This window comes from Clupea harengus, chromosome 16 (assembly GCF_900700415.2).
Source record: "Clupea harengus chromosome 16, Ch_v2.0.2, whole genome shotgun sequence".
Taxonomy (NCBI): domain Eukaryota; kingdom Metazoa; phylum Chordata; class Actinopteri; order Clupeiformes; family Clupeidae; genus Clupea; species Clupea harengus.
Genome location: NC_045167.1, coordinates 18,890,515 through 18,916,110, shown reverse-complemented (window position 1 = coordinate 18,916,110; position 25,596 = coordinate 18,890,515). Strand labels below are relative to the sequence as shown.

At 45.4% G+C, this 25,596-nt stretch overlaps 1 protein-coding gene across 5 annotated transcripts in view; it reads left to right on the top strand.

Moving 5' to 3' along the window:
• The first annotated feature begins 8,379 nt into the window (after positions 1–8,379).
• Positions 8,380–25,596, top strand: part of ppp1r12a (protein phosphatase 1, regulatory subunit 12A) — a 66,212-nt gene continuing 48,995 nt past the window's right edge. For all 5 annotated transcript variants that reach the window (XM_012815482.3, XM_031582983.2, XM_031582982.2 and 2 more), the window contains exon 1: positions 8,380–8,718. In XM_012815482.3, coding sequence (XP_012670936.2) covers positions 8,482–8,718 — 237 coding nt within the window. In that variant the 5' untranslated portion in view covers positions 8,380–8,481. The remainder of the gene's footprint in view (positions 8,719–25,596) is intronic.

Sequence of the window (25,596 nt, the reverse complement as noted above, 5' to 3'; positions counted from 1 at the left end):
TTTTTAAAAGCAGAATATCAGACATATTTACACCCAGTTATGATAGAAAATGAGGTCTCCGCTTCAGTTTCTGACCTATTTCTCTCCCTACCTTGCCATCCATTTATCTCTCTGACATTGAGACAACTGACAGAAGAGAGGGCTGATCTGCAAGCTGGCTTTTGGAGCAATCCATTGACAGTACAAAGGGAAACCCTGTGAAACGTCTGATGTTCCCAAGTTGCAACATTTTATTCAATTCAATTCAATTCAATTCAATTCAATTCAATTTTATTTATATAGCGCCATAACAATACAATTGTCTGCGCTTTACATTTTATATACCCTACAGCTACATAACAGTCACTGTAAATAATCTACGGTTATGAGACCTAATGGAAGGACTAAAAGCATGTTTTAGTCATTGTTTGAATAATTAAGAATAAAACAAATACATTGCTGAAGATGGATGCGGTGAGGTTGAGCATCCCCTGATGACATTGAAGAGCATATGTGGGCTGTGCCCCGGCCCTGTTTCACCCCGGCATTTATCGAAAGCAACTTACAAGTTACAAATAAGGCATACATTTGCTCAGTACATGTGTGTTCCCTGTGAATCGAAACCATGACCTTAAGCTACAAGAAACACTATACAACTATCCACTATGCAGCTGTGCAGGTGTACAGCACTGGGCCTAAACTGAGACCACGTATGTAACAGCAAAAAAATCTAAGACCTGGTGGCAGATGCTTTCAGGCATCCCCTGTCTTCTCCCAGGCCCTCGTGTTCTCACGTTAACAACCACAGCGTTGTCAGAAAGATTGATAAACAGGAAGAAAGTGAAAATCCCTCCCTGAAACACCTGAGAGAGGAAATCTCAGCCTTTAACGTCTCCGTCCCAAAAAAAAGATGGATGTCTCCACAAGGAAGTCTTCTTTCTTTCAAGGAAAAGTGCTTCGAAGTAGGGGGGGCTTAACGCATTACAGCGCAGGTTATCAAACTATTTAAACATGTTAACCAGATGATGGAATGTACCCTGCTCAGAAACAAAGAAGGCCGTTAGAAAATGGAGAAAGAAGTACCTCTGCCTTCAGTATTGGTCGTTCATCAGATTTCTTCGGTTAAGTTGCTAGGTGTTTAGAGAGAATGGCCACCAATGAGGAAGGTGAATACTGTCGAGTATGGCTCTCTCTGTAAGGATCTTGAAAAGGTTGCTGCTGTCGCCACTGTTGCCAACGTTGCCACGGTAACATTCAATCGGTTTTGAGTGGCCCTTCAAATAACTCCTACTGGTGGGTGTCTGTGCTGCTCGGAGGTGACAAGAGACTAAACACTCTCAATCACAGGCCATGCTAGCACCTCATCACAGGATCTTATTATCCTTTTATGTCAGGGGATGAGTGTTATTTTCCATGGCTTGTGCCTCAAGAATGACTCATTTCAGTAAAAGGCTTATTACTGGTTTCCATCCAGCTCCAGATTAGGTCTATTCTTAGCTAATTTTTCAGCGAAACAAGGTCAGTCCGTCAGCCTGTATGACTGAATTGTCACCTTTAATTTTGCCAGCAAAAGAAATGACTGCTGCCTGGGCTGCAGAGTCAGTGTCTACAACATGGACACTCACACAGCCGACACACACACACACACACACACACAAGCATGCATACATACATTACATATGCAGTTGTTTAGGCAAGCACATCCCTAATGAGTCACATATTGTGTACTTGCTTGGGGCCTGTTTCAGAGGCCTCCTGCATCCTGGATAGAAAGTGTATGTTTATCTGTCTGCTGGAGGTTGGTAACATATGTCATTAACCATCCCCAATGCGGTCATGCTGGTGAGTGAAGGGGGTGCCCTATTTCTGGCCAAGGCTGAAGCCCAGCTGCTGTCTGCAAGGGTAGGTCATACTGTGAGCCCCTTTGTGACTTCAAACTCCTGTCCATTCCCTGGCCTGAAGTGGATCACTTTGAATGCATGTGTGTATGTGTTATATGTGTGTGTGTGTGTGTGTGTGTGTACATGTGTATGTGAATGTGTGAAGGGGGGTGGTGATGTGTCTGGGTATTACATAAAACGAGGGGGTGTGCTTACATACATGTGTATGTGTGTATGTGTGTGCATAAAGGGGATGGCTAAATGTGTGTGTGTGTGTGTGTGTGTGTGTGTGTGTGTGTGCTATCATAGGATTGTAGATTGTGTATGTCTTACACAAGGGGGATTCAGAGTCTGTGCAGAGTGGTGTGTTGTGTTGTGGTGAGGGATCCACTTGGCGTAATATCTGCTGGTGTGCGCTAGAAGTTAGCGCCGCTGCTCGCGCTGAGCCCGGCCAGGTGGCTCACATTAGTGCGTCTGGAGTGCATTCTCCAGGAACCGCCCGCCACATCCCAGCAGGCTAATAGTGTCTTAAGTGGATGGAAACACATGCTCTGCAGTGTAAATAGCTTAAGAGCGCCAACCGCAAAGTGAAAAGCTCCCCAACACTGCTGCAAGACAACACCACTGCCGACAACGGCCACCCCCATTGGGATGGCTTGGATTGGTACGATCCGCATTGGGCCCTGTGAAACTACATGAGTGAAGAGGTGCAGGAACAGCTGCTTGGTGGGGTGGGGGTTGGCAGTGCCATTATAGATCTGTCTGCCCTCTGACCTGGGCCTGTCAGAGTTAAATCCCTGTGTCCATCTCACTCTAACTTTGCCATTGCGCCAACTGAGGAACTGGCAGGTAGCTTCTCAACCCTTAACAACTGCACAGGGACCAGGGCAAATATCAAGCGTGGTGAAGTGATCAGTTGACACATTTGAATAACTGGGGAGACACACGAGAAGTGTTGTATTATAAGCATGATAAATCCCAAATCCTAAAACCCCCTCTCACACACGTACCAAAACAGCACAGAGATGCATAACCTATCACGTACAATGACAACGCAAAAGACCACAGACTTTACAGCTGCTTTGTTCGGTGAAACGTGACTGCAGTGAAGATCTGACTATTATTACTCTTCGGGTGAAGAAAGATATGTTCTGACAGTCTTGGGAACTTTGGCCACAGCAAAACAACAAGCCCATGCAGGGTGCCTTTGTTTTGCGCTTGCCAGGTCACTAACTGAGTTACGCCTGATAGCGGGGGCTGGCCGAAAGCTTTGATACAGACAGTGACTAATTGAGAGGGGCAGAGGCTGAGCCTGCTGCTATCTGTCGCATTTCTGACCGCCTGACCCCCCCCCGACCAACACCCTTCGATAACTTCAAAGCACGTCTATTTCCATCTCAGGGAATGTTGGTGCCGACGGGGACTTTTTCAGGGATGGGATGAGCTCGAGTGTGTTGCAGGCATTGGTGTCGCCACGCCAACAGGCACCCTGGGTGACAGGAGGAGAGGGCCCCTGAATTCACTCATATGGTAGTTGCTTGTCTGCACTCACCTACAGTCACTTGGGCCCAGAATACCTTCGGCCTCAGTCACCACACTTACCTGAAGGTGGGTTGTGTCACAAGCTACAGACATTTGGGGTGAGAACTGCCATTGGGCAAAGAGAGACACCTACACACGAAACACAGAACTGCACTGGTGTAGCCTCGGGGTGTTGGGGTTGTTTGACCTATCCCATACAGAGAAGGTCTAAAAAGGTCACATGTACATACATTTATTTATCAGACACTTTTGTCCAAAATGACTAAGAGTACAGGAAGGGTGTTATCTACATTTAATCATCATGCACCTCATGACATTGCTCCTACAGGGAAAGTTCTGTAATAAAACAAAGATTTTACATATTTTATTGCAACACAATATTTTTTTTATTTTTAGTCTTGGGGGCCACATTTGGGGAAATTACCCCCCCCTTCCCCTATATGAGTCCCTGAACAATGTAGTATAAACTGCATGGGTATAACAAAACTAGGAACCTGATAAACAGATGCATTGTTTTAGTATCATCACAACAGTAGACTCCAATAATTCAGGAATTTAATCTGCCGGGGGCGGGTACACTTTTAACACCCAAATGGAATTGGATGGCAAATGATGCAATGGTTTTTGGCCAGATGAGAGTACCGATGACATAACACATGGATCAGCAGTGATCCCTGTCCCTGGTCAAATTAGAACTGCTCCAGATTTTATTTCACAAAACAAAGCACAGGTGGCAGAAAAATCTGCTCTGTCCCTCTGAAGTGGATTGTTGCCATTGTCTCCTCCTAGGGCCCCCCCCTCCTGCCTTGTGTCCCCACAACCCACTCTCACGCCCCCCCCCCCCCAAACACACTCTATTGGTTTGGGGCATTGTAGTGGACTCACACCATCAGGTTTTACAGATCATGTCAGGGGACAGTCGCCGGGGAAACAGAGAGATAAACATGTAAACACTGTTGCACCACAACACAGACAGAAATGGGCATGGGCCAGAGTAACCAAATGGTACATCTCTGAAAACAGAACAGATGAAAAAAAAGGGGAGGGGGTGACTCATGGTTTTGGTTGGTGTGGTTAATCCAGTAAGTGTGAAAGTTAGTGCATGGCTTTGTGAGGGGTGGATATTCCAGTAAACATGAAAGTCAGCACAATGTTTTTCTGACCAGATTTTCTTTTTGTTGTGATTGTTGTTCTTTGTGGTTTAGTGGTATTTATTGACTCTTATTATGCCTCACCGGAAATGCTACCCCTAATTTGCACACACACACACACACACACACACACACACACACACACACACACACACACACACACACACACACACACACACACACACACACACACACACACACACACACACACACACACACACACACACACACACACACACACACTCAAACATATACCCTCATGATACATATGTTCAGTGCAATTACAAGCACACAACACAACCACTGAGCTCTGCTTGTGAACTGTAATGATGGACATAGTTTGGCTTTGGCTAGTACAGCTGACTAAGGTATTAGGCAACTAGCCCCATCGCTTACTGTATATTACACTTTCAGTGAGCTCACCAGACAAATAACACAAGGTCCCCCAGACTAAAATGGCTGCTGTTGTGGTTTTCGGCTATGGTAGGTTTTGGCTCCAGCAGATGGGTAGTGAGTGGAGATGACATGAACTTTTGCGGTTCTTAGATTGCACTCTTTAATAATAAAAAGAAGGCCATTCGGAGCCCTGTAACAAATTTTGCCTCAAGGTCAAATGTTCCTCAACCAATGCTTTCACCCACAGATGGTCTTTGTCCACCCTCCAGCTGCTCTTTGGTTGCAAACAGCCAAGTCGCTGCTTTGTATGGGTAAAAATGGTCAGAATCTTCGGAAAACCTTCAGAAGTTTGTTTCATTTATTTGTATTGTTTCTTCTCCAGCTCCTGCGAGTTATAGCACTTGGATGTCTTCTTCTTGACAGTAAAAGTTTAGGTCAGGTCCTTGCTTCACTCACTGACTATGAAATGATGATAAGTGTCTGAAGGTCATCTCATGAATCTCTTTGCCTTTAACAGCACAAGATCTACTACGACTTCTCCCACACTACTGACAGGGGTTACTTCACATGTATCTCCCTCTCTTAAAAAAAACATTATCTATTTATTTGACTCACAGACTGTACCATGCTTTCTCTGATCATTTTCTGAAGCCACAAAATAAAAAAAATATACATCCCAAGCTTTCTGACTGTATGTATGTGAGTTTTAGGAGTGGTTAGCCTCTGACCCATGTCACACTCTCTGTATGGCCTTATAAGAATTCCCCTTGACCTCTCCTTGCCCGTTTGCAGCAATGACGTGAGCAATGTGCCAGTAAATCAGATGTGTGTCTTGGCCTCCATCACCCACAACTCAGCCCCTCTGACTTTAGCTCTCAGCTTGTCCTGCAGAGACATCTCCCCCAACACACACTTAAATACACAAATACAAATGCTCTCTCTCTCTCATACACACACACACAAACACACACACACACATACACACACACACACATATATATACACACACACTTGACATCTCTCTCTTGCCAAGGAGGCTGATTCATGTGCCTTGCTTGAAGAAACCAGTTAAGTGTGCATTCTCTCTCATCGGACGTCCAGCAGCAGCAGGTTTGATAGATCGGCTTGGGCTTGGGCTAATGGTACATCAGCACATGGGATCTCTTCACGAAGGAGGGGAAAGCAAGCAAGCCCGTCCTGCTATTCTTGCTCCTTTTCTGTACAAGCCACCCTCAACTCATGCATTTTAATCTGTGAAAATGTTTTGAAGAGTGCCTTTCTTCTCCGGAGGTTTATTTGCCTCTTGGCCCTTTCCTCAGCTTCAAATTCAGTCTCGAGGGATTGATGCCAGACCACTCTGAACATATCATCAAAGAAACAGTGCAACCCTCCATAACAAATTAGTAGCAGTATTGTTAATCACAGCTGTTTATGAGGGTTTAGTAGTGTTTCTTTCCTTTCAGCAATAGTAAATGAATTTGTCAAGAGCCTGATAATTCTCTGTCTGGGATTGGTTGGACCAATTACACTCACACCTGATGCATTTGAAGTCCTAAACATGGTCATTCATGACAGCTAATGAAGGAGTCTTTTTATTTGACAACTGTAATAGCAATCTTTGTGACAACCTCTTCACTGGCTTCTGCCAACAATGCATATCCTGAAAAAAAAAAAAACACACACACACACACCTCCTGCCGAGTACACATCGGCGTCTGCCAACAACAACGTGCCAAAATATTTTTTTTTTTGCCGGGCCGGCAGAGGGACCACCCCTGCGAGCGTATCCACTAAACATTCCTGACAACACAAGTGCTCAAATGAAACCATTTATCCCCTAGCAAGGAGAAACTGTTTTATTGATTACTCTAACAGTATATGCTGCGTGTGCCTCAATTATCAAAATGAGAAGATATGACTGTTTTTTTTTTTTAAACAAGTGCCTGAGGAAGGCAAGAGGTTTCGTGCCGTGTCTGTGCCACACACATCTTGGTTTTCCACTGGCTGTGTTATGGAAAGACTGTCTGGGAGGAGGTAACCCCACATCAACGTGCGTATCCAAGCTGTATGTTTACATTGTGTCATGGGGTTGCTATGAAAAAAAGGCTTTACGAACTGTATACCTAGATCTTATCAATGTGGTTGCTGTGGCAAGGTTTTCCTTTTGATCTTTCACAAGAACTTTACTGCAGATGCCAAGGGATTAAAATGCACAATCAACACCAATTGCAAACCCATCAATAAGCTGTGAAATGAAAAGCAGTGTTTATAATGGATAATTGGTTGAGATAAATATGAGGTTAAGACTTCCATCGAGAAGGCTCTAAAATCCCAGGGGTTATACTCTAGATATCTGATGTAATCATCCCTTCTGGTGTCTCATCCAAAGTTACACAAAGCATTAGTTACTAGACTACTTCTCTAATGGGCTTCCTCATAGACTGCTCATTGAGCTGACTCAGATGAACGCAACCCAAGTAAACACTCCGAGATCCAGCTCTGAAATGGGACAGCACCGCAGTAGCCTAATACCCTGAGATAATCATGCTGATGTAAACCTTTCATCCCTGAAGTGGATTAAGAGTGGAGTAAAAGCTTCACAATCATAACTGTTACACAAGATGAGGCTCACTGGGTCTTATTAGAACACAGCATTCCCAATTATTCCTGTCTTAAAAGACAATACATCTGGCTGCTGGATGATTTGAGTCTGGAAATCTCAAAAGATATATATATTTTCGTCAGGTCAGGACATCAAGTACCTTTATGGTGGATAGTCAAGATTATTCCTCTTATTGTTACATCAGCAAGAGAAATTATGCAATCTGGCCGATCCACAACTTTTACTGAGCTCAGAGGACATCTTGCTGCCTGGCGTTGTCAGCTATACAGTCCTATATGGATCCAGCTGTAGGCCAAAATGCATGTTCACACAGTCTGTTTCACACTCACAAAACAGCAACAACAACAAACAATACTGCAAATGTACAAGCTAACAACAAACTTAGTATTGTATTCAATTGAAGTCAGTTTCACTTCTTGTTTTAAGACACTGAGGACATCACGTTTGAATGAATACTCAGTTGACGGACAAACTGTCGAAGTTCAGTTCTTCTTTTTAGATTTGTGTAGTGGTCAGTTGCGAAAGCCTCTTTGCTGCACAAACAGAAAAAAGTTCAACTATTGCCCACTTTTTCAGTTCAGTATATTCAGATAAGCTAAATAATGAATATTTAAACTGCTGATTGAGAGTGAGAGAAAAAAAAAACATTTTGTATTTTGTAATTTGCTAAAAGCTCCATTTGGTCAACTTCGCAAGGATACAATTTATACCTTTTCTCTGCTCCATGTCAAATGACGTTATACTGCAGATCCAAAGGTGACGTCGCTGTTATGTTTCCTCGCGAGATTATGGAAAACAATCCGTTCGCTCTCTCGCCCCCCCCTTCCCACGCCCCAGTGCGCTGTGGGATAGTGGCAGTATAAAGTATATCCTCTCTCGGACAGAGATAAGAAGCCCAAGGCAGGAGGGGATGAAGATGGCGGACGCCAAGCAGAAAAGGAATGAACAGTTAAAACGGTGGATAGGCTCGGAGACAGACCAAGAGCCACCTGTCCTGAAAAAGAAGAAGACGAAGGTGAAGTTCGACGATGGCGCCGTGTTTTTGGCAGCCTGCTCCGCCGGCGATACCGAGGAGGTGATACGAATGCTGGACCGGGGCGCTGACATTAACTACGCCAATGTAGACGGTCTCACTGCCCTACATCAGGTAAGAAGCATTCTATATGCCAGCTCCGACTGTTATTTTATTACAGCTGTAATGATTTCCATGTTGATGAACGTTACGATGGAGGAGCGATAACCTTGCTACCACTATAAACAGTTTTGTCGGAAAGGGAGTCGTTCACTGTGTTTACTCAGCCCGCCCGACCGTAATCGGCGCTGAGAGAGGGCCGTTTGCAAAGCTGTGTTGATTGAATTGGTTACAAGGCAGAACCTGCAGAAAAAGACTCAGAGTATGCATACAGAACATTGTCTGTTTTATCGACGTGTTTTATCGATGCGTTCTCCCACATCAAATGATGTGTGTTTGCCTAACATTCGTATTAATTGAATGCTTCGCTGTTTACTCAGCGCTAGCGGCACGTCAAATGGTCAAAGCCAGGAAGAAAGCTGCTTGGGTGGTGGTGGTGTAGTTCGAGCAAGCTAGCAGTTAACTTAGCCTGCTAGCTAGCTTGCTAACATTACTCACCCATGTCGACAAAAAACTAGCTCCTGCTAGGATGCCACTCGTTTTCCAACTCAAGTTTTAAAAACATGAATTTGTTAAGTTAATTTTATAAACTATAATATCCTTCATTCTGCAGTAGTTGGCTGGCCAACTTGAAATGCTAGCTAGGTGGGTTATGGTTATGCTTGTTGTAATGGTTGTCAGGAGCTAGCCACCTAGCTGGCCAACTTAGCTGACGTTTTTTTTCCAAGGATCGCCAATGCGGAATAATGTCCTGCTAGGTGCTAGTTTCGAGTAGCTGTTGTCGTTGTTGTCATTGCTTGCTAATAAGTCAAGCAGTTTACTTTGCCTGGCCAGCTAACTGACCAGCCAAGAAGATAGCATTGTAACGTTAACGTTAAAAACATGAACTGACTGAATACCTCAAACCGAAATGTGTCGCTCATTAAGTTGCTTAGAGGTTTTCCAATATCCCTGGTGATATCCAAAGTTTTATGCTATGGCATCCATGTCATGGTAACGTTAGCCTTTGCTGACGTGTTTCATTTCTTTCTAATTCGCAAGGAAAGACCACCATAAATATGGTTTAACACTGGCTGAAGCTATGCCGCAGTCAGGTCAGGCCGACGGTATTACATCACAGGAATGGCAGATTATTGTTACCAGTACTACCGAATCATCAAGGGCCTCTAAATGGTCATTGGGTGGTTCATTTCATGGGATTAATGACTTGCATTTTTTTTTTTTAAATCTTTGATTTGATTTAAATGTGCGGAATAGAACAAGATTTGACAGCTATAGGGCCTTTTTGTTTTTTGGTGAAGATTCACCAACTAGTATGATTTGGAATGAGCATTTGTTTATTTCATTTGTAATGATGATTTTATTTTATTAGTTTACTCTTACGCTAGGCTTTTAACTTGTCTTGGCCAAGATAAAGGAAATATTAAGAAGGGAGTTTCAATTCGGTCTACCAGCAGAGGCTAACTGTTTACTATTTAGATTATCATCTAGCCTATCATTCAGATTCTAAATCACCTTTCTGAGAGTGAATGTTCATTAAGATGCACCAAAGATGACAGCATTTCAACAAGGATGTTTTCTTTGTGCTCTGAAAAACCAGATGTTGACTGCAGGCGTGCCAGGGAGTGATGCTGTCATGTTTACATGTCAATACCTGTCGCTCACAGCAGATCCCTTGCTAACCCTTAACCAGTCAGTTACACAGGTTCAGCCAATACACTTATAACACAGCTGTTCCTGAGGTATTATCTTATTGGAACTGTTCACTCTGTATAAGGTAGGTATTCAGTTACCGAAGATGCCATTGAAAAAGCTTTTTCAGCTTTGTTGTTGTGTCATGGACATGCCTTGGCCTCTTGTAAAGAAATGATACTGAGCCTCAACATATTGAAGCTCTCTTTAATCACCTCCTCTCCCCGTTGTAAATCATGCATCATCAATGATCTCATTTTCTTACTCATCACCCACGTGTTGGGCTTTAAACATAGAGTAATGGCTGGGCCTATTCATGTCAATGCATTGCAATGTACTCTCAGATAGACTGGTAACCACCCAACCGGCCGTGTGCATATGTGCTTGTTTAGTCACACTTTTAGTCTCTGTATCTGGCTCTAGGCTTCTGCCTGTTGTGTTCATCTTTTGAGATGAAGGTGAAACGTATATATCTCTCTCTCTCTCTCTGGCCCTTGTAGGAAAGACTGTATAAAGGCTATGTTGCATTGAGAACCGCTTTGAGATTATTTTGGCGGCTGTCCGTGCTTGGCCGGCCCGGCCCTCACTTCGATCTCGGCAGAGCCGGTGTCCCGCACAGACGCCCCAGAGCGAGACTAGTTGCCTTCTTTAGGGCCGGCGTTGGGGGACGAGCAGAGAGGGGATGAAAGGAATTTGCGCAGTGGCTCCTTCTGAGACCTAACCATGTCTGGAGAGGCTTGAAGCAGGACTACTGCCGCTCTGTGTGTGTGTTTGTGTTTGTGTGTGTGCGCGGCATCTCTGCATGTGATCCCACTCTCCAGGGTCTTAGAAAGGAGCTGGAGGTGATGCATGGGATTTTTGTGTTGCTTCTTAATCCAGGGGGGTTGCAAAAAGGTCAGTCCCTGCTGATTTCCCCTCTGCTTTCTATTTTTATTTTTAAAGGACAAAGAAACAAACTAAAAAATCTTTACAACCTCAAGCTTTTTGGGATGCGTTCACACTATATGCTAGCTATATGAGGTTTGAATGGAGAATGTATTGGCATATCTCCCTGAAGTTAGCGAGACCGTTCTCCTTAAGGAGTCGGCTGCCTGGAGAATCAGAGACAACTGTGTTGCCATCGACACTTGCAAAATGGGATTAGCCACTTATTACCAAGGCAGACGGGCTGACCCACTAGCTCTGTCGATTATGAAGTTGCAACGTGAAATCATCCATATCTTAAGTTTATGTCTCTAGGAACGCAGAGGTAACTTTCTTTTGGGCTTGGCGAACTTTGTGCTCATATGAAAAAAAAGTTACGTTTCACCCCGCATCCATTCAGGTCCATGTAAACAATATTTCTGATCTTCCGATATTATTTTAAAACTGCCGGCCCTTTTTCCTGAGCGTCAGGAGATAAGTTGCCTGTAATTTTGACTCTGCTGTTTATTAATAGCTTTTGAGTGGTTGTTGTAATAATTGGATTACAGTGACTCCAGCTTGCCTGGTGCTTTAGTGCAAGAATCTCGAAGACCCCTTAAAAGAGGAAGGAGACTAGAGTGGGGGTCTTTGTGAGGATCTGCTCCTGGCTATTCATGACTGACTGAACTCCACAGTCTGTTATCGTCTTGTACATCACAGCCTCTGTTTTTGAATGACAGGCGATTCTGCCTTTTGAAATGTACGTGAAATCAGTCTTCTTTTTTTTTTCTTTTTCCTGGGGGCGCGAGGGTTCAAGCCTGGTGGGACTTGTGATTGTGCTGGCTGCACTGGTCTATGGTGGCTGGGTTATAAATAGCACCCTACCCTCCACCGCTAGAGGTTCTCTGTAGGCTGAGCTCTTAGGAGTTGAGGCTAAGTTTGGCTATGAGTCACCATACACACACATTCTGGGCTGTGCCTCACTAGCAGAGAAAGAGCTCTGGTGCATAGTTTAAAAGGTTTGAGGTCAACTGTGATGGGGGCACAGGCCCTGCTCTTGCTTGGAAGGTTGCATCATGTGTCTTGTCTCGCATGTATTGCATCAGTAGCTAACGGTATCCCGGTCGCTAACCAACGACTTGTTTGATCTACGATCGGTCAGCGGCACACACATCCACTCCTGCTTAGACACGACTCGTGCGCCCGTCTGCCAAAGTTGCGGTCTGGCGATGAGCTTTTAATTACAACGATGCCAGGCGGTCAATGCGCCCCGGCAGGATTAGATGAGATAGATGGGTAGTGAACAGCTGAGACTTGTGGTGTGGTGGGGTGGGGACCACCAAAGCCCCATGTGTTACGTGACAAATTACATTTATCATACCTCCCTGCCCATGACCAGCCTTATGGTTTCCTTTCTCAACACCTGTGTCACCTCAGACCACAGGGCTGAGTGAAAGTCACTTGTGTGCGCTGTACCTGCAAAGCATTACCTGCAGTGGAGTGCCCGTGGTCTTTATCTCTAGCGTTTGCTGCAGAGAGACCGAGGCCTGGGTAGATAGGTGGGTGAATGTTTGTGGGTGGTGAAATCTGTCATCATTGCAGAGGAGATGGAGAGAACTGTGAATGAATGGGAAAGGGAGGGAGAGAAAGAAAGAGAGGAAAGAGTCGTGTGTGTTGGGGGGGACGCACGAGATGTGCAGATATGTACTGGGTGGGTAGCATTCCGTCCGGCTGGCCATCAAGAGCTCGACATTCCTCACATGACACTTAAGTGGAAACCATGGCAAAGGCAGAGAGGCATTCCTCAGCTGTCACCTCTACCCTCCTCTCTCTTTCTGTCGCTCTCTACTCCTCTCTTCTTGCACACTCCGGATCTTGTGTTTTCTTCCATACGCCCATCGTCTGCAAGTAGTTGCAGATATCGATGGTGTGCTCTTAGTAGCATATCATTTATTACCATTTTTAAGTTGGCTTTCTTCTGATTCCTTCAGTGACATCTCAGTAAGGCTGTTTTCTTGGAAATGTTCATTTTAATGACACCTTGCTGTGTTTTAAGGGCATTTGTTTTAGGTTTCTTGAAATTAAGAGTCCCAATTGAAGATGCCCACTTCATAAAGTTGAATAGCACTGCCGACATGCTGTTGGCTCAGGGCTAATTGGATTTGGAGTATAGGGTTCTGTATCACAAAATGGCTATTTTGTGGTATTTCTCTCTCTCTCGTACTGTTTGTCTCTCTCCCTCCCTATCTCTCTCATTCCGGCACCATCATCATGGCTAACATTAACACATTACACAATTAGCAATGAATGGGGCCCAGAGAGTGTCAGCTGTGACTGAGCCTCCCCAGTGTCCAATCAGAGACCAGCAGCAGCAAGTGGTGTGCCTACATACCCAGAGGGCTGTGTTTTTCTTTTCTTTTAAAAGCCTAACCAGCAGTCTGTTGGAACTAGTACTGACTGAGAAGTGTACACACACACACACACACACACACACTCACACACTGTCACCCAAACATAGGGATGAGTGAAACATGAGTAGTTCACCTCAGGGAGAGAGGCGTTTGGGGGGGAGGATATGCGAGTTGGAGAGATGGAGAAGAGGGTTGTCCATGATCGAGAGGGAGAAAGCAATAGACATCTGCAGATCACATTCCATCACACCTTTCCACCTGGCTCTCTCAGCAGCAGTCTGCAACTCACCTGTCTTACGAACATTCAGACACTTGTGTAATGTAGAGACACAGACACAGACACACACACACACACACACACACACACACACACACACATTGACACACTCGTGGAAAGTGTGGACTAATTCATCTCAAATCTCAGATGTTCAGCCTCAGCTCAGATCTTATGAGACAAGGCTGTTGAACGCGAAGCGTTAAAAGGATCCTCAAACAATGTTCCGCTTCTTTCCAGTCCAGATAAATCACCCAGCCCTACCCCTCAGATTTATTTGTTTTCAGCTCTCTGCAACTAAGCTGTGTCTTGTTCTCACTTTAATTTAGCTGGTATCACGCGGCATGCTAATATTTTGATTTCTGGGAGTTCTAGACTCCTTTTGAGACAGACAGAGAGAGCGATAGGGAGATGGAGAGAAAGAATGTGGGCCAAAGAGAATTTTTGGGTTGGTGCTGATCATCTGACCCGGGCTGTGGTGTGGAGTGAGTCAGGGGCCTTGAGCACTTTGCACGCAGAGGGCCAATTGGAGCTAAATGGACCTGAATTGGCCTGTGTCACCAGAGAGGGAGGGAGAGAAAGAATGAGAGAATGCTGTCCTCAGTAGAAAAATGGAGGTCTCACCTCAGACCACCTTTCACAGGCTGTAAACACGCAAGGGAAACAAGCAGCCCTAAACAACAACAACAACAACAACAACAACAACAGTGTTGATCCCTTCCCCCTCGATCGTAATGGTCAATGTTAGACTGTTGTAGAATTCTGACAATAAACCTCCCTGTATACATATTTGCATAGTACACTGAGATTGATACTTTATTGATACTTGATACCTTGTGGGAGGAATCCAAATCAAATAGGGCTGTTGTGGGTCTGTTGAGGGCTGTCTTGACAGCGTGTGTGTGTGTGTGTGTGTGAGAGAGGGGCTGAAGGAGCACATGGTGTTCAGGTGGGGGGTGGAGTGTGAGTGTGTGTGTGTGTGTGTGTGTGTGTGTGTGTGTGTGTGTGTGTGTGTGTGTGTGTGTGTGTGTGTGTGTGTGTGTGTGTGTGTGTGTGTGTGTGTGTGTGTGTGTGTGTGTCCTTGGTTTCTTTGTTTAGGACCTAGCTGAGATACAGTGGCACAGGCCCCTCCCATCTCCTCACCAGGGCACACTGTCTATCCAATCAGAGGAGTCGAGGCCCCCGCCTCAGGCACATCATGCCTCATCTGCCTCCACATCAAGCCTCCATCTATCTAACCGTCTGACAGAAGGCCTGCGCTCACCCCTTTCTCGTCTGATTTTCCCCAATTTGTTTTTCTTTAAGAGTGTCTAATTATAGTGTTTACATGGGCCTAGGGCCTTTTTTTTAATTTAATTTTTGTGTTATTGTTGTTATTATTATTGTTATTATTATGATTTCGCTTCCCTTTGTCTGCTTTGACTCCGCCCTGCTCTGACCCTGCCCACATTGTCTCTCCTCATGCATACCTAATTGCCCCATCCCCATTGGGAAGGCCCAAGTGGCAGGCAGAGCCATTTTAACAGCCACTTCATAATTAATGGTACATGATTTAAAAGCCTATTTGGACTTGGGACAAAGAGAGGTGGGTGTGGGAGGTCTCCAATTAAAGTAGTGTTATTGGTTTTGAATTAGCGTGACCCCTATTTAGTTAACCTCTGGAAAGGGCAGGAGAATGTCACTGCACTCATGAGCGCCTGCGATCCACCGACCCGTCCATCATCTGAGAAGATTGCAAGACAGATGTTTTGATTAAATGACTTGCCTCTTCATGTATTATTTTTGGCCGCTTCAAATGTCAGCTATAAATAAAGGAAGACATATTTTACACGACACGTATAATTTTAATTTGGCATCAGCAATGAATCACTCGTCAGCTTCGCAAAAGCGTCTGGCCTCCAGACGGGTGAAGTTGTTGGCATCTGAGAGGGTTTTGAGTCAGACCTGTATGCCGGACCTGTTCCTTAATTGGTAGGTGTAGGCTCCTTGTCTCTTCACAGAGGCGTTTTCATTGGACGGCTCTGTGTCGAACATGTAATCAGGAGCAAAAAGCTTTTGCGTGACACACTTCACACCTTCACCTACTCACATCAGAAACTGCAGAACCGTCTGTAGCTCAGCATGCAGGTCAAGGTCAAGATGTCTGGATTTAATCAGGAGAATAAAATACATGGAATATAAAACACAGGCAGCATGAGTATAGTTTTAATGCACCCACTCTTTGTAGGAAAGATCCCGTTACATAACCTAGAGTGGATGTCTGTTCATCTCTTTGATGTACAGATTTACAGGTTGTATAATATCCATTATATAATGAAACAGTGCATCTCTAAAGGTCAGTGAGTTTGAAGTCAGTAGTTGAACTCCTAAATCTAAACATGGCAGATTAAACTGAATGCGTGTTGCATAAAGTCTATCGGCGTAGACCTTCCACGTCATGCCATTTTGACGACACCAGCTCACTTCTGGATTGAGTGGGGGCTTGCGGTGCTCTCCGCCCTTTGTCTCTGGATGTGGTGTTTGGGAGCTGAAGCGTTGTTACAGGTTGGAACTGGTTCCCCCTCAGGAACCTTTTGCTTATGTGGAGGAATGCCTGAGGAGGTGCTTTCACTAGAGGAGCAACTCCTCGCTCTGCCACGTCAAGGGGCTCACCGGAGAGACCCCCGGGGGATAATTCCATGCCAAATCAACAGATTTCTAGAACATTTTCCAGACTGACTTTCTTGGATTTGCTTCATACTTAATGTAAATAATGTCATCACAGACTTCATCTTAGTCTCCGAGATGTAGAAGCTTTAGAAGGGGGTTATGGCCCTAATTTTACTGCAAAAATGCTTCATATTTTGTGCATTTACTAATGAAAACATGCCCTTCCCAGTGGTATGATAGACTTTGTCATACATGGGCAATATGGACTTGAGTAAGTATGTAAGATCTGAGGTATTTCAATGTCAAGATACAGTGGGGAAAGTTGCTCCAAAGCCCAGATAATTTTGTATACAATATGATTTTCAGCCAGCCAGAACTGCACATATAACTGTAGGCCAACTACTTTATAAGTTAACAGTATCTAATAGTGTTAAATTCCTGAACATTTCTAAAAAAGCATCCCGTATGAATGTACTCCAAAAAAATTACTAGGTCATTACTTTTTAACCAATTAGGCCCACACTCTCTTTTTGAAGCGTCCATATCCATCAACCCCCCCGCCCCCCACCACCTACCAACCAATACATGAGCTCACCTATTTTTACTTGTAACAGTCTCTGTGTGCGTGTGCCCGCCCTGGTCTCTCCCTCTGCCTCTAGTTTGTTCTCTGATGTCATGAAGCACCACACACACACACACACACACACACACACACACACACACACACACTCTCTCAGGTAGTCTCTCCTGTTGGATGAGGTCACCTACATTCCCTCATCTTGCGTGGGCTATTCCTCAGAGATGTGCGAGGCCTCCTCTGCAGCAGTCATGTTGCGGATGGGTGGGAAATAGCAGGGATGCACAGTTACCAGTTCACATCTGTGTGTGAGAGGACTAATGTGTCTGTGCATGAGTCTGGGAGAGACTACGAGAGGGAGGGAGATGGATGGAGAGAGGGATGGAGAGAGAGATGGCTAATGGCTAAGAGAAAGTGAGAGTTTAATGTACCTGCGTTGGCTCTTGTCAGAGTTTATTTTTTTTTTTATGTGGCATGTTGTGCCTACTGCCCATGTGATGTGTATGAGGCCTCTGTGGTCAGGTACCACCACAGCATTCATTGTTCTCCATTTGCAGTGTGAAAATTCAATTTGGAAGAGTGCAAGAGACATCTTGTTCTGTTTGTGTTTTTAGGATTCCTCCGTCAGGAGGAAACCTATTGTTTTTGTAGGTATTATTATTATTCTTGTACCATGTGAGTCAATGGCAGCCCCTAGAACCGTATGGTAACTTTTTCTGAAATTTGGCACACTCATTAAGGACAGTCCCTTCTTTACTCACACCAAGTTTCATGTCTCCCACTAGACCACACTAGCGCCACCAACGGGTCAAAGTTGGACTTTTGTTAACACTGTAACTTTTGAACCGTTTGACCGATTTTCAAAAATGAGGTACCATTGGATTCCTTGGATCAAGACGCCAATTTTCGGTTATATAGATTTCCCTCTATTTCCGGTTTTATCAAAAACCTTTGAAAGCCTACTCCTCCTACAATTTTTGTCAAATCTTCTTCAAAACCACTAGAGATGATCTTCAAGCCAAGCCTCACAAAAGTTGATCCTTTCAACCGTTTGTCCGGTACAGCCACTCAAATTCAGCAGAAAAGCAGCCAAACAGGAATTTAAGTCATATTTCAGCAAATCTTTCCGATATCAACACCAAACTTGATATGCACGTGGAAGACACTACAACATGTTCCCATGTGCAAAGGCAACTTCATATCTTCAAAAATTATTGATATAAAGCAAATCGCGAATTGCTAGCATGATTTCCAATGTAATGTCTCACTCTCTGCTCCTTTAGTCCTGTGCGCGAATGCCATTTCAGGCGACAGTGGTACAGTAGTTGTCTAGTAATCAGAAGGTTGCTAGTTCAATTCCCTGTTATAGTGTCATTGAGCAAGACACTTCTTTCATTCTTCTATTCTTTCCTTCTTCCACTCTTCTTTCCTTCTTTTACTCTTCTTTCCAAAATTGTGAAGAATATACATCTTCCCCTGGTTTCGCAATCTTTGGAGGAATCCGCATCGCTGCTTGCAGCTATATTTGTTCTTGTTTTTCTTGTTTTTAATTTATATTTTTAACTTGCGCAGCTCACAACAGCCAGCTGTTGAGACGAGCACGGCCGTAACATTGTTGTGTCTAAAAGAGACGGGAGAACGAGTGGCAACCTTTGGCCGTGAGTCACTGAATGCAAATTTAAAGGAGACAAGTGAAACAAGCAGAGTTAACATGCTAATAGGGCTATGGAAAAATAAGATAAATGATTTTAGGAGACCACATAGCATCTGTATTTCTGGATTGATCTCCATGTGGCGAAGACGGTTGATGCATTCCACTGTGAGGGGATGCCCACCGGTATATCTGGGGCCTTCGATAGATGGAGGCAGACTCGAGTGCCACACATACTCTAGGACCGCTGTGAAATGTCTGTGGTGTGACTTAAGGTGTCTCAGCCCTCATTCCTTCACCTCTAGCGTGTCTCTCTGGTGAGATGTCCCCCTCCCCCTCCCCCTCCCCTCCTGCTCCCCTTCTCTTCCCTGGGCTGCACTATGCTCTTAAGAGGCATTCAAGCACTTGAATTTTGTTTAATTGCATTTAATCGAATTCGCTGTATGTTGCGTACGTGCTTTCAAGGTGAAATATAATTGTCTCGTTGACGCAGCTGAACAGCTGACTACCGCCCAACACTTTCCTGCAGGATTTCTCTCCCATACTGTGACTGTGTTAAGGAACCGATGTTGTTCTGTTCCCTTTTTAAGCAGAAAAGGCGTCACATCTTTCTAATTTTGTCCAGTTTTATCGTTATGTGTCCGCTTCAAAGAGCTGTTTAGTCTTTTCTTTTCTTTGGGGAAGAACTCACCCTCTCTATTTCCCCACACTTTAGTTCCTCTCCGATCAGCAGATTGGCAACAGGAAGTGTGTCTGTGTGTGTGTGTGTGTGTCTGTGTGTGTGTGTCTCTTTCTGTGTGTGTGTGTCTCTTTCTGTGTGTGTGTGTGTGTGTGTGTGTGTGTGTGTGTGAGAGTTACAGGCCCCTGGAAGCCTGCTTTTTGTTCAGTGCAGCTCAGTCTCCCATGACACTCACCTCACCTGAGTGCAGGTGAAATCGCTGCTGTAACCTCAGAGAGAGGGAGTGAGAGACTGGAAGATAGAAAAAGAGAGAAGCTAGAGAGAGAGAGAGAGATTGGAAAGACGGACAGTTCGATGTCCGTGTGCTTTTTGTGCCACCATCGCATGCTAGCCCAGCGCTCGGAACTGCTCTGCCACTGCGCCTTGTGCCTTTAATTAGGCCACTATTTGTGCCTGTTATGCAGTCGATGCCTTTCATTTCAGCCTGTGTGTGTGTGTGTGTGTGTGTGTGTGTGTGTGTGTGTGTGTGTGTGTGTGTGTGTGTGTGTGTGTGTGTGTGTGTGTGTGTGTGTGTGTGTGTGGCCTCTCGTTAGCCGCGCACAGGGGCATGGGACGCAGTGAGATCTCATGGTTGTGGACCTGCGGAGGGGTGTCCTAAAGCCTCTCTGGCCCAAGAGGCTCAGGTGAAGCCGGGTCGCTGGCACAGACTGGCCCAATCACACGAAACCCGACGAAACAAAACAAAACACCTCATTGCATATGGTTTCTTTTCTGACAGTTGATAATGGGCAGCCCTCACTTTATACCACTTATGGAGGTGGAATGACTTGATTCTTTGACGGTCGGATTTCTCTGGACTCGTGCACTGTTTTGGGTGGGGTTTTAATTACTGGGTTTTAATTACACAATTGAGTTTTCATGCTGTTAAGTTTCAACAGACCTCATGGTACTGCCTAAATGGAAGTGCTATCTGGTGAGTGTCTCTGCCCAAAGAGTGTGCTGTATATTCGGGTCCATCCCCATGGTAATGGTGATGTGTTGATTCCCTGCTTGCAGAACCAGGGAGGTCAGGCCGTCGACTTGCGATCAACTCCCTTCTTTCATGAATGAAACGGGACACCCCCAGGCACGTACGGTTGTCCTGTCAGCGTGAAGCCTCTCTGTGTTTGTTCCAGTGTCCATCCGTCTCCGTGCCCCCCCCCCCACGGGTTTGTTTTCCCCAGATAATGAAAGGTGTGTCCAGGCGTGCGTCCGCCGCTGGGGTGCAAGCTGCTTGGACGATGTTCCTTGTCAGTTCTAAAGTGTGTGTGTGTGTGTGTGTGTGTGTGTGTGTGTGTGTGTGTGTGTGTGTGTGTGTGTGTGTGTGTGTGTGTGTGTGTGTGTGTTTGGGGGGGTGGGATGGGGTGGGGTGTTGGAAACATTCATTTTTTTTTTGGCGTGAGAGGAACAGGAAGAGGGTGTTTATTTTTCTCATTTCCTCGCTGAGCTGTGGCTCATCGGCCAACCGCAGAGCTGAGGCCTTCTTATCACCAACGAAAAGCCACACACTCACTGTACAAGTTTCACAACACACACACGCACACACACACACACATGCATGCATGCACACTCTCACTCAACAGCAGTCTATCTCACCCATCTGTAGTGTTGCAACGTCTTTCCTTGAAGCTGAGAGATGGACCATGTCAAAGTCTGTTTTATTGTCACACAGCACACACCACACACATGCATTTGGCGGCGACACAGGACACACACACACACACACACACACACACGCATGCTGATGAGGTCGCCGGTGAAATTTTTCTTCTGCCTTTAACCCATCCTGAAGTCCTAGTCCTTCCTCAAGGGGCTCCAGGAGCAGTGGGCAGCCTTTTACGGCGCACGGGGACCAGGCCAAGTGTTCTGTCCCTGACCAAGATTGGACTGGACAGGAGAGCGATCTTTTTCTGTTCTTTTTGCATGTTTTTGTGTTGGGGTTCTATGTGGAGGAAACCCCTTGTGAACACAGGGAGAACATGCAAACTCCACACAGAAAGGCCCGGGAGATAACCCACCTGAGCACTGAAGGTCTGGGGAGGACCTGCCCCCCAGAGCCAACAGCGCCCAATGCGGGAATCGAACCCATGACCTTCTTGCTGTGAGGCTGCAGTGCAAGCAACTGAGCCACCGTGCCAAGAAAAGTGAGGGCTGCCCATTATCAACTGTCAGAAAAGAAACCATATGCAATGAGGTGTTTTGTTTTGTTTCGTCGGGTTTAGTGTGATTGGGCCAGTCTGAGCCATGTCATGTTCTGGCTGCACAGTTGCAGGGAACTAGAGAGTTCTGTGATGGACCTAGAGAGTTCTGTGATGGACCTAGAGAGTTCTGTGATGGACCTAGAGAGTTCTGTGATGGACCTAGAGAGTTCTGTGATGGAACTAGAGAGTTCTGTGATGGAACTAGAGAGTTCTGTGATGGACCTAGAGAGTTCTGTGATGGCGGGCTGTATCCTGCTGCATATCCCCTCTATGTCTCTACAAATTGAAGTTGTTCAAGGCACCTGTCTTCACTAAACACACGCGCATGCTCGCACACACTCCAGGGTTTTTCTATACGATTTTTTTTTTTTCTTACCGGCACAGTGTCCGGAAATAATACATTTTACCGGGAAATTCTAAACTTGCTGGCGCTGATAAACACAACTTTAATGTAGCTTGTATAACATACACCTAGGTTGACAAAAGAATGACAGTCGTCATCAGTTTGACTGTTATCAGGATGTCATCCTTGGGTGGGCATTTGGATGTAGGATGGGCAACTTTGCAGCGCGATCGTGCTCTACTCTACTTTGCAATGGCAGTACGAGACGAGACAAATCATATGAATTATTTATTTGTCAACATCAGTAAAACGCTGTTTGGGAGAACAGAACTGCCCATGTGAGGTGAATGACCCTACTTAACCTTAAGGTTGCTGGCATTTACCGGTAGATAATCGATAGATAACACCCTTCTTGTAGAAATAGCAATTTGATTAGCTAATCACCATGGTGTGTATGACAATGAAAATTGGATTTTGTATTCATTGCTTCTACTGCGGATGTGGTGAAGGCTTTAGGGGGCGCAGTTCGTACTGAAGCTTCATGCACATTGAAACGGGATTGGTTAAAATCCATTTTCTCCCCATGGGGTAAATGGGTTTATTTTTATATTTTTTGGCTTTGGTTTAAATACACATTTCCAATATAAGGATACGTTTTATGTTATGAGTATTATTACTGGCCATTTTGACTGGCAAACTTTTAACTTGGTGTTTTGTTTTTACCAAACCGGCAACAAACGGCTATTACCTGCTAACGGAAACCCTGACCCACACATACACTAACGTATATGTTCCATGGGTTGTACGTGATTCTATGTAATTATTTTGTTTACCCAGGCGCCATTGACCATGCGCTCGAGGTGCAATCTATACCGACTGTACTAATGGCCATAGATCAATTTGATAGATGCATGGCAGTCACGGAGGGACCATAGTGAGTGTGTGTGTGTGTGTGTGTGTGTGTGTGTGTGTGACTAGTGTAGCTTCATTGTGTTTTAACCTTTGTGAAGCAGGCCTGTGATGTGACGGTGGTTTGGTTGGAGATAGAGGGACGGGGGAGAGTGGGGGAAAAACCAGGGAAAGCAGGTGTGTGTGTGTGTGTGTGTGTGTGTGTGTGTAATGATAGCTGTGTCACTGCGCTCCCAGGCCCCATCAGCACTTTTGGGTCTGTCTAGCCGTCTGGCCCCCATATTGTGCTGCTGTTGGATAGTGCTGTGGTAGTCGGTGCTTCAGGTGGGCTTTCTGGGTTTCTTTTCTCTTCTTTTTCTCTCACTCGTTCTCCCACACATGCTCTCTGTGTAGGTAGGTGGGAGAGGGAGACCACACACACACACACACACACACACACACACACACACACACAGTTGCTACTAATGTCTGATGAACTTACTGCCCCTTCCTCCTCTTCACACACGCCCCCATTTACACACACACACACACACACACACACACACACACGCATACTACACACACGCGCCTCTCTGTTGTGCAGAATCCCCTGATGCTATCTGACCCATGGAAACTAACATGGCATATAGCTGGCTGCTATTGTTTTGGCTGCCTAGTTGAGTCCAAGGCAAAATGAAATGTACAGTAGCAATCTGCCTGTCCTCTTTCTCTCTCTTTTTTTCTATTCCTCCTCCCTTTCCCCCCTGCCTCAATCCCTCCCTTCTTTTTCCACGGGAATCCCAGGGCCATATATGGTCGTCAGCAGCGGCACATTGCAGTGCTTTCTGCTGCCCGCTCGCTTGCTCTTATTTTTTTTTCTCCCTCTCTCTCTCTCTCTTCTTTTGCTCTCTTTCCCCCTTTTTCCTGGTTACTCTGCTGCTCTTTCTCTCTCACACACTTTCTCTCATGTTGTATTTTGTTCGCTGACATTTAGTGTTTATCTGTTTGTTTTTTGCTTTCTGCTGCCAAGCTGCTGCCTTTTTCTCGCTCCCTCTCGCTACATCATTCTCACTGTAAAGTTCTCTTTTTCTTTCTCTCTTTCTGTCTCCCTCTTTCTCTCTTTCTCTCCCCCACCCCTGCAGCCGTGTAGTTCTCTCTCAGGCTCTGTGCAGTAGCTGTATGTGAACGCTTCTTTCTCTTGCATTCTCTCTCTCCTTTCACACACTTAGCGATCCACTGTGTCTCCCTTTCTCCTGACACACACACACACACACACACACACACACACACACACACACACACACACACACACACACACACACACACACACACACACAGACACCATGAAGGAATTCCTTTTGTGGAAGTGGCTGTGAGCGGCTCTGAGTGAGAGAGTGGCGTAGCAGGAGGAGGCGTGGTTGGGCTGAGTGTGGAGCTCTTTGCCTGCTGTGTGATTTAGGGCTCTCACTGAAGTGTGTGTGTGTGTGTGTGTTTGTCTGGCACCTTAGTCAGCAGGCAGGTGTAGATGAGAACTCCTATCTTGTAAAACTAGCATGCATCCTCCTATTTCCAAAAGCTTTGCCTAATGTCACTGGACCTGTATAGTTCTGAAGACAGTTCTGTATAGTTCTGAAGAGTTGTGTAGGGCCCTGGCTGCTCACTGCTGTGTGTGTGTGTGTGAGTTGTGTGGGGCCCTGGCTGCTCACTGCTGTGTGAGTTGTGTGGGGCCCTGGCTGCTCCACTGCTGTGTGTCTGGAGATCAGAAGGGCCCCGTGTGTCTGATCAGGAACCCCGGCCCTCTACCAGGGTCCTGGCCACCAGAGGAGACCCTCACCTCACTGCGCTCTCTGTGGCTTTATAAGGGAGGGAGTCTAACTTCTCAGTCAAACCAAAACAAAGCCTTTCTGGTTGTATGTTTTTACTGTATTTATTTTTTATATACGTGTATATATATATATTTTTGTAGCTTTGAAGGTCCAGACTTTATCGGATTGGCTGCTGACTCACTAAAGCAATGGGCGAAGCGATTACAGTTCCCCGCCACATCTGATAACTTCCCCAGAGCCACGAGTCCATGATGAATTCTGCCTGGGGTTTTTGGCCTGTTGGCAACACAAATGCTGTTCTCTCTCTCTTTCTTTTTTCTCTCTCTTCCTCCCTCCGTCTTACAATGAGATCACCAGGATGGCTTTTAAGGGTGGCTTTTAAAGCTCACCTTTGTCCCATTCCACAACATCGGACAGCGTTGATCGTTGTCGTGGAATAAGTTGGCAGCTTGCACTCCCCGCGCCAAAGAGTGCTGGAGCAGGAGAAAGAAATGACTTGCGGTACTTACATATACAAATACATATACAAAAATATGACATTTGTGTGGGAGTGGGACAGGACACTGCGGGAGCAGGACTGGAAAATCCATCCTGCGCTGGCCTCTAGAATAAGCCGTGTGCTGGTAGACTGGTCATTTGGTATCCCTCCAGCGTTCTGTTCAAAGGTACCTCAGCACAGATTGATGCCCATGTTTGTGTGGCGTGGCCAATTAACGCCAGAGATGTTTCTTGTTACGTTTGGTTTGTTTTGTTTCTCCAG